The sequence below is a fragment of the Bos taurus genome, chromosome 6 (assembly GCF_002263795.3).
Source record: "Bos taurus isolate L1 Dominette 01449 registration number 42190680 breed Hereford chromosome 6, ARS-UCD2.0, whole genome shotgun sequence".
NCBI lineage: Eukaryota > Metazoa > Chordata > Mammalia > Artiodactyla > Bovidae > Bos > Bos taurus.
In genome coordinates this window covers 25,507,861-25,521,480 of record NC_037333.1, presented here as the reverse complement: position 1 = coordinate 25,521,480, position 13,620 = coordinate 25,507,861, and the positions used below count along the sequence as shown (strand labels likewise).

Here is a 13,620-nt window from a genome sequence, read left to right as displayed (position 1 = left end):
AGGCTGTCTTTTCACCTTGCTTATAGTTTCCATCATTTTGCAAAGTCTTTTAAGTTTAATTAGGTCCCATTTGTTTATTTTTGCTTTTATTTCCATTACTCTAGGAGGTGGGTCATAGAGGATATTGCTGTGAGTTATGTCAGAGGTGTTTTGCCTATGTTTTCCTCTAGGAATTGTATAGTTTCTGGTCTTAAATTTAGAAATTTAATTCATTTTGAGTTTGTGTGTGTGTGTGTGTATGGTGTTAGAAAGTGTCAGCAGTTATTTTTGTGCTGTTGACAAACTGACTCTAAAGTTTATATGAAGAGGCAAAAGACCCAGAATAGTCAACTCAATATTGAAGGAAAAGAGGAAAGTTGGAGGACTGACACTACCCAACCTCAAGACCTACTATAAAGCGGTAATAATCAAGACAGTGTGGTTATTGGCAAAAGAATAGACAAATAGATCAGTGGAACAGAATAGAGAGCCCAGACACAGACCCACATAAATACAGTCAATGATTTTTGACAACATATCTAAGAAAATGCAATGGAGAAAATGTAATCTTTTTGGTAAAATGTAGTCTTTTGGTAAAAAAAAAAAAAAAAAGGTAACTGGAACAACTGGCCATTCACATGCCAAAAAAAAAAAGAAACTAGAAGCAAACTTCACAAAAATTAAAACCCGTAATGGATCATAGACCTGAATGTAAAATGCAAAACTATAAAAGCCCTAGAAGATAACATAGGAGAAAATCTAGATGACCTTGGTTATTGTGATTACTTTTAAAATACCAAAGGCATGATCTATAAAAAGAACAATTAATAAGCTGGACATCACTAATATAAAAAAATTCTGCTCTCTGAAGTACACTGTCAAGAGAATAGGACAAGCTACAGACAGATAATATTGGCAAGGTGTATCTGATAAAGGACCATTTCCCAAAATATACAAAGAACTCTTAATAAGAAAACTAAAAACTCAATTAAAAAATGGGCAAAGATCTGAAAAAATTGGTCATTAAAGTCACACCATGTTGCAACTAAGCATATAAAAAGGTATTCAACATCATATGTCATTTGGGAACTGTAAATTAAAACAATAAGATACTGCTGCTGCTGCTGCGTTGCTTCAGTTGTGTCTGACTCTGTGCGACCCCACAGATGGCAGCCCACCAGGCTCCCCCATCCCTGGGATTCTCCAGGCAAGAACACTGGAGTGGGTTGCCATTTCCTTCTCCAATGCATGAAAGTGAAAAGTGAAAGTGAAGTCGCTCAGTCGTAAGATACTACTACTCACTTATTAGAATGGCCAAAATCCAAAATCACCGAATGCAACAGGAATTCTCATTCATTGTTGGTAGGATTGTGTAATGGTACAGCCACTTTGGAAGACAGTTTGTTGATTTCCTATAAAACTAAACATTTTCTTACTATACTATCCAGCAATCCTGTTCCTTGATATTTACCCAAAGGTTGAAAACTAATGCCCACAAAGATTTATAACAGCTTTACTCATAGTTGCCAAAACTTGGAAGCAACCAAGATATTCTTCAGCAGGTGAATGGATAAATTGTGGCTCATCTAGACAATGCAGTATTCAGTTCAGTTCAGTTGCTCAGTCGTGTCCAACTCTTTGCAACCCCATGGACTGTAGCATGCCAGGCATCCCTGTCCATCACCAACTCCCAGAGTTTACTCAAACTCATGTCCATTGACTTGGTGATGCCATCCAACCATCCCACCCTCTGTTGTCCCCTTCTCTTCCCACCCTCAATTATTCCCACCATCAGGGTCTTTTCCAACGAGTCAGTTCTTCACATCAGGTGGCCAAAGTATTGGAGTTTCAGCTTCAGCATCAGCGCTTCCAATGAATATTCAGGAATGATTTCCTTTAGGATGGACTGGTTGGATCTCCTTGGAGTCCAAAGGACTCTCGAGTCTTCTCCAACACCACAGTTAAAAAGCATCAATTCTTTGGCACTCACCTTTCTTCATAGTCCAACTCTCACATCCATACATGACTACTACAAAAACCATAGCCTTGACTAGATGGACCTTTGTCAGCAAAGTAATGTCTCTGCTTTTTAATATGCTGTCTAGGTTGGTCATAACTTTTCTTCCAAGGAACAAGTGTCTTTTAATTTCATGGCGGCAAGTCACCATCTGCAGTGATTTTGGAGCCCCCCAAAATAAATTTTCCACTGTTTCCCCATCTATTTGCCATGAAGTGATGGGACCAGATGCCATGATCTTCGTTTTCTGAATGTTGAGCTTTAAGCCAACTTTTTCACTCTCCTCTTTCAGTTTCATCAAGAGGCTCTTTAGTTCTTCTTCACTTTCTGCCATAAGGGTGGTGTCATCTGCATATCTGAGGTTATTGATATTTCTCCGGGCAATCTTGATTCCAGCTTGTGCTTCTTCCAGCCCAACGTTTCTCATGATGCACTCTGCATATAAGTTAAGTGAGCAGGGTGTCAATGTACAGCCTCGACGTACTCCTTTTCCTATTTTATTGGGAGCTGCGTTAGGCATCACTGACAAAATGGAGGCATGGCCCCCAGCCCCCTCTCCTCATTGCGCAGGCACGGACCCGGGATTAAGGAGTTAAGCCTTGTAATTCTGACTTGTCTTTTCCTCTCCTCAGCTGAGTTGACTGAAAAGGAATATTAAGGTGCTTATTGTTCTTGAGAGGAGCAGGAGAAGGCACAAAGCCTTCTGCAGGTGTGCTCAGAAAATAATTCATAAAGTTAATCATTGACATTTGTTCAAGGGCTTTTACAAAAGAGTGTTCCAGGATGAGCACATAGGCTGTAGCTTGAGGCCATGGGAGGGATTGCTATCTGAAGCCTATTTGTGAGGAGAATGTTTATGGCAAAGGAGTTTACTGAATTTAGGGCTTAGAAATAATTAAAACAGTTAGAAGTTAAAGATTTAAGGAATGTTGTAAAGTTAGCATATTTTACTACAGCTTATAGAAGTTAGAAATTTTTAGAGATACTAGGAGTTCGTATATTGTCACCCTGTTTATTTAACTTCTATGCTGAGTACATCATGAGAAACGCTGGACTGGAAGAAACACAAACTGGAATCAAGATTGCCGGGAGAAATATCAATAACCTCAGATATGCATATGACACCACGCTTATGGCAGAAAGTGAAGAACTAAAGAGCCTCTTGATGAAAGTGAAAGAGGAGAGTGAAAAAGTTGGCTTAAAGCTCAACATTCAGAAAATGAAGATCATGGCATCCGGTCCCACCACTTCATGGGAAATAGATGGGGAAACAGTGAAAACAGTGTCAGACTTTATTTTTCTGGGCTCCAAAATCACTACAGATGGTGACTGCAGCCATAAAATTAAAAGATGCTTACTGCTTGGAAGGAAAGTTATGACCAACCTAGATAGCATATTCAAAAGCAGAGACATTACTTTGCCAACAAAGGTCCTTCTAGTGAAGGCTATGGTTTTTCCTGTGGTCATGTATGGATGTGAGAGTTGGACTGTGAAGAAGGCTGAGCGCTGAAGAATTGATGCTTTTGAACTGTGGTGTTGGAGAAGACTCTTGAGAGTCCCTTGGACTGCAAGGAGGTCCAACCAGTCCATTCTGAAGGAGATCAGCCCTGGAATTTCTTTGGAGGGAATGATGCTAAAGATGAAACTCCAGTACTTTGGCCCCCTCATGCGAAGAGTTGACTCATTGGAAAAGACTCTGATGCTGGGAGGGATTGGGGGCAGGAGGAGAAGGGGACGACAGAGGATGAGATGGCTGGATGGCATCACCGACTTGATGGACGTGAGTCTGAGTGGACCCCGGGAGTTGGTGATGGACAGGGAGGACTGGCATGCTGCGATTCACGGGGTCGCAAAGAGTCGGACAAGACTGAGCAACTGAACTAAATGGAACTGAAGCAGGCCTATAAAAAGAATTTTATTGATGGAAATGGAGAAAGGGATAAAAATGTTATTTAATAACAGTAAAATAAAGAGGCTATTGTTTTCCTTCTTCTATTTTTATTTTACTTTTTGGCCATATTGTGTGGCCTGCAGGATCTTAATTCCCTGACCGGGGATAGAACTTGTGTCGCCCTGCAGTGGATGCATGGAGTCTTAACTACTGGACCACCAAGAAAGTCTCTCCTTTTTAATTATTAAATGCCTAATATACGTACAAATTCTTTCTAAAAAGACCTTGAAACTTCAGAGAAGAAAAATGGTCTATCCTTGGGTTTAACTGATAGAATAAGTGCATTCTGGTTTAATAGCATTCCAGAGAGGAAATATTTAGGGCTTTTACACAGTTCAATATTTGTCAACAATGGAGATGACTGACTAAAGAATATACAAATATAACCTGCATTTAATGGTATATTATTCAGAATAGGTGTTTCTCAGACTGCGTGTGGAATATCAAGTTTAAGAATACTTAGCAATATGTAATCAGGAATAAAGAGGACGTGGTAAGGGAGAAAGAGGTGTGTTAGGCGGCTGCAGCTAGAAGAGGGACTGAATTTTGTGATGCTCTAGAGAACAGAACTAGGGAGGCAAACTTTAGTTTTAACCATAAAGAAAAATTTGACCTCTTTGCAAAGCACCTAAAGAATATTAAAAATGGCCTTGCTCTCAAAAAGCTGTGGTCCAGTGATAATTTTGAAGAATCAAATTAAGTAATGTACATGAAAGTACTTTTAAAAATGTCAACTGTGATATATGTGAAAGTTGCTGTTGTCTCCCTGAATTCTTTTTCTCAAAGGAAGTGTGTGAAAGTGTTAGTTGCTCAGTTGTGTCTGACTCTGTGACCCCGTGGACTGTAGCCTGCCAGGCTCCTCTGTCCATAGAATTCTCCAGGCAATATACTAGAGTGGGTTGCCATTTCCTACTCCAGGGAATCTTCCCAACCCAGGGATTGAACCCCGATTTCCCACATTGCAGGCAGATTCTTTACCATCTAAGCCACCAGGGAAGCCCATTTTCTCAAAGCAAATAGATGGAAAAATATTAAAGAAACAAACACCAGAGGGCATTGTGGTAGCGTTTAGAAAACAATGACAGTCCAAGACATTTGAAGACAGTTAATATCTCTTAAGAAATCTTTTTTTTTCCTTCTAAGAAAAAGTGATGGTATTGCTTTTATTCAGGTATTATTCACCCTGTTAACTGGCATTTTTAAAGATTTCTAATTATTGCAGGTCACAATATCCTTAAAAAAACACACCTGTGTATCTTACTATGTTAGGGAATACAAACCTTTACCTGGTGGATTTTTCATTTCATATTTTTCTTTTGGAGGAGTCAAGTTCCATTTCAGTTTTGTTTCAGTGGCTTTGTGCCCTAGAAATACTATAACTTGTATTGCCCCTGGTATTTCAAAAAGTAACATTTTAGGGAATTTTCTGGTGGTTGGTCCAATGATTAGGACTTGGAGCTCCCACTGCTGGTTAGATCCCACAAGCCAAGAGGCACAGCCAAAAAAAAAACCGGTAACATTTTAGAGAGGGATGAATTGAGAGTTTGGGGCTAGCAGATGCAAACTATTATATGTAGAATGGATAAACAACAAGGTCCTATCGTATAGCACAGGGAAATATATTCAATATCCTATAATAAACCATAATGAAAAAGAAAAAAATTTTAAAGTAACATTTAAAAAGTAACAGATGACTATTAGAGCCCTCAAGAAAACCATACAGTTGTCAGTAGTTTGCAGATTATTTTATATGTCTCTAAAGTGCAGGTTTTAAATGGAAGTTTTCTGCATATTAGCAAATGATTTGTTGTTGCATGATTTTTATTGTTTCTGGAATATTCTGTAAAAACAGCATTATTTCTTACTTTAAGAGAGAGCTATTTGGGTAACTTAGACATTAGATGCACATTTGGGAGAATTATACTATTTAAATTCACTAGGAATTTCAATTGGGGACCTGGATGAGAAAAAAGTCCTTTGCTGCTAAAGGAATGATAATGGTTAAGACTTAAACCCCATACGTATCATCCTGAGTTTTCACTGATTTCATAAATATTCCCAGCATCTTTGTTAAGAATAATGAGACTTTTTTTGTTTTTCAAATCAAAGAAGCAGATGTGGAAAAATAGAAGACTGATAGCGGCAGGGATAGTGAGCATGAGTGTTTGGAGGGAGAGAGGGAAACTACTGCTTCACAGCTTAGTTAATTGTTATTAACCTAGTTATTAATTTTACTAATTAACTTTATTATTTATTATAGTTAATAATTAATAACTTTATTAACAATTATTTATTAACTAATAAATAATTAACTTTATTATAGTTAATAGTTTTAATTAATTAATATTACTAATTAAAAATAATATTCCTAATGGCTATTCTAAGTTATTAGAGTTAGATTTGCGTTTCTCTATATAGGAAAAAAAGAGAGGTACAGAAATGTTTTAGAAAAATTTCATTCAAAAGGTCTAATACAAACTATTCGGAGACTTGTTGAAGGAGGAAACAGACAGAACAGGCTCCATCTTGAAAGCAGGACTCCATCTTGGGCTGGACTGTAGACTTTGAACTATATGCCCAGTATCTATGGAAACGATATACCAACTGGAAAACCAGACCCCCCCGCCCCCATAGAAGAGCCCCAGGGCTCGTACCTAGACTCTCCATCGCCTGAAAGAATACCCTAATTATCTGTGTAACCAAATAGAATCATAAATTCTATTATGCTTATTGGGGTATGACCACAGGCCTATTGATCATTGTTCACTGTTAACTACCTAGGCTTACAGCTACAGCTAAGTCACTTCAGTCATGTCCGACTCTGTGCAACCCCATAGACAGCAGCCCACCAGGCTCCCCCATCCCTGGGATTCTCCAGGCAAGAACACTGGAGTGGGTTGCCATTTCCTTCTCCAATGCATGAAAGTGAAAAGTGAAAGTGAAGTCGCTCAGTCGTATTCGACTCTTAGCCACCCCATGGACTGCAGCCCTCCAGGCTCCTCCGCCCATGGGATTTTCCAGGCAAGAGTACTGGAGTGGGGTGCCATAAGGTATCTGAATCACGGGTTAACTTTGATTGCATCTTTCTTTTCATTTGTTCAGACTAGTTTCAGGGAATTTGGGGAGGCAGGTTTGGGCACGTACACTTAGGGTATGTAAGATTTTCACAAAGACTGGTCGGGGTCCTTGGCTAAAAAGAGACTCTGCCTTGGGCCTGCAGGTGTAATAAACTACACCCCACTATCTACATTGTCCATCTGAGTGAGTTTGTTTCCTGGAAAGCATGGCTACAACATTGTGAGGATAAATTTTGGTATCAGACAAAATGTATCCATTGAGCATTTCTAATAGAAGTGTGGATTCAAGGATTTTTCTACCTTTAAGGAGTTTACCAACATAGACTTGAAAATAACAATGGAAGAAGCTGCATGTGGTAAGATTTCACTGAAGACATTAAGAGCCAAAGATCAGGGAATAAATACAGCTTTGTGGCTGCCAAGATCTGAGAGGAGGTGGGTCTCAAGCTAGACCTAGGAAGGACTGAGGAAGCCAAGGAGAGGAGGGCAGGGCATGAGGAGAAAGAACAGAACTAACGTAGGGAATAGCATGAGAAAGGCCAGCCACACATGGGGTGCATCCTATCCCCCACAATGCCAACAAAGGGAGCCTTAACTGGTGGATTAACTGGCTGCTATTTCTAATGAGAGAGAATTTAAATAAACAGAAATATAAGTTTCTACTTTGAGATATTACTACCTTCCTAGCCAAAGCTTCAGAGAAGTTTATCTTCTCTCAGAGTTCAGTGTGTGGTAAACGTTAAAACAAACAAACAAACAAACAAAAACCCCAAACTGGTAGATTTCAGAAATTATCCTAAACTGAGAAATAGTCTTTGTTACTCTGATCTGAATTATTATCTATCTTAAACTGTCCATTGTAAAATCTGTTAGTATAACAGTTTGAAAACTCTCATTTTGCTTTTCATATTAATCTTATTGTCTATTATGTCTTGCAACTATTTATAGCTCTATTTACATTTATAATAAATACATTGTTCTTTGTCATTTCTAGTTGAATATAGAAAATAGATTAATATAAATTATTAATAGATTATTTAGTACAAATTTAGTAAATAGATGTTCACATTGTATGTTGTGATAATTCTTAAATAAAAAAGGGGTCTTATTTAATAAAAATGGAAATTAGAGAGTATAAATATATTTTCTTTAAAAATATATATATTTATACACTCATTTATATAGTTTCTGATATCCCACACTTGTGATTATAGTTTGCAGTGGTGAAGTGGAGCTAAGAGAAATTAACAGGTATTAAAATTATTTAGCAGCTAATTAAGGAAGAGTATGACTGAGCGACTTCACTTTTCACTTTTCACTTTCATGCATTGGAGAAGGAAATGGCAGCCCACTCCAGTGTTCTTGCCTGGAGAATCCCAGGGACGGGGGAGCCTGGTGGGCTGCCGTCTATGGGGTCGCACAGAGTCGGACACGACTGAAGTGACTTAGCAGCAACAGCAGCAGCAGCAGCAGCTTGTTACTTATTGTAAACTGTGTTACATATATGATGTACGTTTTAAAGATATCTATATCTTATTGTAGTCTACATATCCATAGTGATTTTTTTCTGGTAAAAAGATTTTTATTATGGAAAAATTAAAACATATACAACAGTAGAGAGAGCAGTATAATGAAACCCCATATATTTATCACCCCACCTAAAAAATTATAAACATATAGACAATCTAGTTTTATTTATGACCCCTTCATTCCCCACTTCCAGCTCTCCAGAACTAGTTTTAAACAATGCCTAAACATCCTATGACTCTCTTCATAAACATATCAACTATCAAGGTTATTTAACATAGGAAATATTGATATATTGGGTGTTAACTGTAAATATCTGTTTAAACTCATGGCTATCATTATTCATCATATCAGGTAACGGATTAAGTAGACAGGTTCAGATTTAGTTAGCTAGTATTCCAAATTCTTCCTGGTGTTGTCAAAAGAGCAGGACTGTTCGAATGCTGTTAATAATAATAAAACAACAATCAGTATAATTTTCATGGTAAATTTCACCAAAATCCACAATTAATTTTTTTTGTTTGTTTCAAGATTTGGTTTAATATTTCTGTATAGATACCTACTTCGCTAAGCCTAATTTCTTTTATCTTGTCACCCACTTCCATTCATGACATTACTAATATTTCATATGGTGTTAGTAATCTGGGGAAAAATTGGAGACCCTCACTTGACTCTGGGCAACGTTCTTGTTGCCCACTGATGTTATAGAGAAGGGGGGTAACTGTTCTTGGCTCTCCTGTAGCTTAGAGTAAATTGGGCATCAAAAAAACGAGTGGCTGATGTGTTAGAATGCTGCTTTCGGAGAATTCAAAGATTTCTACTCCTTCAATATATAGAATCTTCTCCTGGACCTTACTGTTGGAGCTGTGAAATCCCTGGCATCAGCAGGTTGCCAGCCTATGTACTGTTTTCACCCAGGACCTGGAGATACACCTTCTGATGGAAGGAGAACTTCTGTGGCCTTTCCACCCCATAAGTCAGGGCCATTGGACCTTAAGAGGCCAACTGGGTGTTGTGTTCCCTCCACTACCTTGCTACTATCAGTTGGTATGGCAGAGGGTCTAACCTCAGTTGTACTTCCTGTTCCTGTATGGCATCAGCATACCTGGATGTATCAGCATCCTTGGGGAGGCCCATCCTCTGCCTTCTCTTTTGCCACCTTTCTAGCTGTGTGGGCAGTCAACTGGTTTTCTTGGTGAGCCAGGGGGAAGCAGGAGACCTCCATTCAGGTGGTCTACCCCTCGGCCTCCATTCTACCACTGATTATCAGGCCTACATGGTATAGTGTGGCAGCCTTGCCCAGGTATTGGTAAAGTAGTACAACATTTTCCGTTTTGCTGCTACTTAGCAGTCCTTGTGGATATATGCCATGACTGAGAAAGAGTGCTGGAGGAGCAATGAATGCCAGTAAGGCTCTAAAGTGAAAGTGAAAGTTGCTCAGTCATGTCCGACTCTTTTTCAACCCTATGGACTGTAGCCTGCCAGGCTCCTCTGTCCATGGAATTCTCCAGGCCACAATACTGGAGTGGATAACTGTTCTCTTCTCCAGGGGATCTTCCCAACCCAGGGATCAAACCCAGGTCTCCCACACTGCAGGCAGATTCTTTACCATCTGAGTCACTAGAAAAGCCCAGTAAGGCCCTAAATCCTAATCTAACTCCTAATGTGATGAATACTACTTACAGGGTTATTGAAATTGTACAAGATATTGTGGGGCTTACACAGTCTAAGTTATTCTTTGTAGCTTAAAAAATAATGCTTATTTTTCCTTTTATTATTTTTTTTTCCTCTAGAAAATCTTCACTTTGCAATAGGTAGGAAGTAAAGCAACTTTATATCTGTATGAATTAGTTTCAGGTTAGCTCCTAACCACTGTTAGGACCCCAGAAAAAGACTGAGTGAAGTCAAGATATTAGGAAAAGTGTGGACAGGGAGAGACCCTGTAAAAAGGAAGGGAGGAGAGCCCAGAAAGAGCAGGGAGTGGGAAGGGACTCATGAGAAGGAGCAGAATGCAGACAGTCATAAAACGAACTCAAGGATCCCTGTGGGAGGGTGGCTCAGACAGAGCCCACACATTCCACCCCTGTGCTTTTGTCATTCACTGGACTTCTGCTCATGGATTTCTTTTGCAGAAAGAGCTCTGCAACTTTAAAATAGAGGTCTAAAAGCAAGGGCTATGACAGATAGTTATAGTTACTGTCAGTGCCCACAGATAATTAGAAACATTTGGAAAAAGAACTACCTCTACCTAACTCTTAAAACACCACCATGTGTGCAATGTTACAACTCCATTGTAGGCATGATTTTCTGGCAGAGTCTACTGCCTCCTGGAAGAGCAGAGGCCTTTGCCCACCTGTAGAACTTGTCTGACCTTGATGTCTCTCTCATTGGGCTTGCCATTACTCTTTATACAGAAGATGTCTTCTGTGGCCAATTCAGTATAGCTCAGGGGTGTCCAGGTCTCTGCCTTTGACATAGTTTGATGTATTTCTTGTAGTATTCTGGATTCAGATCTTCATCCACAGGCTCCTTCTGTGAGTGTTTTACAGGACTGGATAGCTGCATGTCCAACGTGAAGGCCTCAGGGTAGAGGTATATACACTTTCACCCACTTGATATTGAATGATATGCTTGGTAACTGAACTGTAGGGAACTCGGCCATCCAGGTGCTCAAGCTGCTCTGTGGTCTTGGGAATTTCTTGTTGCCTCATTTCAGTCAGATAAGCACAGCTTGTGTAGACTTTTTACTTTTCCTCCATCAGCTGAGTTTTTGGAGGGGAGTCAAATCTCTCATAGTCTTGATCATACCACTGCTTATAGATATAGGTCTCCCTATCATCCTCTGCCATCAGGGCATCAGAATCCATCCCCTCTCCAAGGCCTAGTTTTCTGACAGAACTTTCTAGACCTTTACTTTGCTGTGGATGTGTGAAAAGCTACATGTCCTCACATTTGGCTACTAGGAACAGGTCCAAGAAGTCTGATGTGATATCATCCAGGTACTGTCTGCATTGAATGCACTTCAGAGGGTGGTGCTTGGAGGACACCACTGTTTTAGTTTGAGCTGTTTTTTCTTTTTCTCAGTTGGGTCTTTGGATGTAGTTTTGCATCGCTTCTGCTCTCTGCTGGCACTTTAATCTTGGACTTCCAGTTTCCAGAACTTTTCACCCTTATCTTTGTAATGAGAAACTTGTGATTTTACTCTTTCAGGTTATTTTTCTCCAGGTCTCTGGCAGCCAGAATCTTTGGGTTGTCTTCTGTGTTTCTTTCCATCTTTCTTATCTCCTTTATCCATTTCAGCCTGAACTTCTGGTTCTGTGTGGCTCCTCCTTAGATTTCTGTTTAGGTATTGGTTCTTTGCTTGACTTCTAAATCTCTTCATCTCTTTGTTCTTCCACTTCCAAGTATGTTTATGGGTTTTACTCTTTCTGGTTCTTCTGCAGCAAGTGATCTAGCAACTGGTTCTCTGGATGTGACTTTATGTCTTTTTTCCTCTTGGTTCTTTTCTTCTTCATTGACAAAATTGTCCAGTTTTGGTCTTTCAATTTCTTCCTCAGGTCTCCTTGTGAAATGAGATGTGATGGTGGTCTGCCTGCTAGTTTGCCTTATAATCCTGGGTGGGCCTAAACTTTGTTTCTCATCTGACTTGCTTTTTCTAGGTATACAAAGTTTAGAAACAAGATTGGGGGACTCGTTTTCCTCTGCTGTTCTCATTCTGCAGTCTTTACCACTTGTTTTCTAGACATCCATTCACTTCCCAACTGAAAGCCTGAGTTCTGTTCTCTAAGGATAGATCTTTATATAAAAAGGATTTGATTTTACCCAAGTAGCCCTCCACTGATAATTCTTCTTTATGTAATTTACATAGTCACATAACTGCTTCTTTATTTCTATTTGCAGAAATTCATGCAAGAGATTCAGTTTCTTCTTCACACATTCCTTTTCTGTTAAGCTATCTGAAAACACAGGGAGTCTGCTCTCAAACTGCAAAGAAAATCATCTTCACCTCACTCAGCAGGGATGATTTCCTTTTTTTTTTTTTTTGTTAATTGAAGTTCCTTTTGATATGTTGCAATGAACACATTTGCAAATTAGGAAGTTCATGTAGTAGAGATATTTTCTCAGGTTTCTTCCCCAGGAAATATCCTGGGTCTTCATACTGTGGACCTATTTCCTTCTTTTGCAACATTTATTCTCTGCTTCAGATTCCTGTCATTTAACTGTATGGTTTTCCCCTGCCTCTTTTGTGATATATTTTCTTTTTGTTGCCTGTTTGCATTTTCTCTGTTCAATACTGTTCCTGGTGTTTTGTCCTTTGCTCCCATTGACCAATGCTGTGGTTATTTTAACCAAAATCATTGATCTTAGTCTTGCTCCACAGTTACTAGGGATCCCATAATTGGGACACTTTTATAAATCAGTTCTTAGGGTCTATGCCAAGAGAGGACAATATAGCTGAAATTGTAGACTTGAATTACTTACAGGATACCAATGACAAACCTAGAAAATGAGAGAGTTGGGATATCCTTGAAGTATTGGACATCTGCCCCCAACTGCTCACATTTTCATGGTTTTCATTTGAATCTGATAATTAAGGGCCTGGAGTGGGCCTTCTATGTCAATTGCAGACCACAATGATTCCAGATCTAGGGCAATAATGTACCAAAGGAACCTGACATTATAATCTAGAAATCACTCTCTCTCCAGAGTAGCCCCAACTGAGTTAAAAATTGTTTATGAAGGGGAAAATGTATGTCAGTTTATACCATCACTCTATTTTGGAACAGTGTATGGAAATCAACTCTGAATATTCATTGGAAGGACTGATGCTGAAGCTGAAGCTCCAATACTTCGGCCACGTGATGTGAAGAGCTGACTCATTGGAAAAGACCCTGATGCTGGGAAAGATTGAGGGCAGGAAGAGAAGTGGGCGACAGAGGATGAGATGGTTAGATGGCGTCACTGACTCAGTGGACATAACTTTGAGCAAAGAGAGAGTGAGTTAGTGAAAGAGAGAGAACTTAGCCAGAGACAATGAAAGACTGTCTGGGAGATAGTGAAAGACAAGG

The 13,620-nt window shown here is 39.3% G+C and overlaps 1 protein-coding gene across 1 annotated transcript in view; it reads right to left on the bottom strand.

Annotated features, from left to right (window-relative positions):
- Positions 1-8,592: 8,592 nt before the first annotated feature.
- The window catches only part of ADH4 (alcohol dehydrogenase 4 (class II), pi polypeptide), a 32,262-nt gene continuing 27,234 nt past the window's right edge, over positions 8,593-13,620 (bottom strand). Inside the window, 1 exon segment of the mRNA NM_001102059.2 lies at positions 8,593-8,994. Coding sequence (NP_001095529.1) covers positions 8,970-8,994 — 25 coding nt within the window. The 3' untranslated portion in view covers positions 8,593-8,969.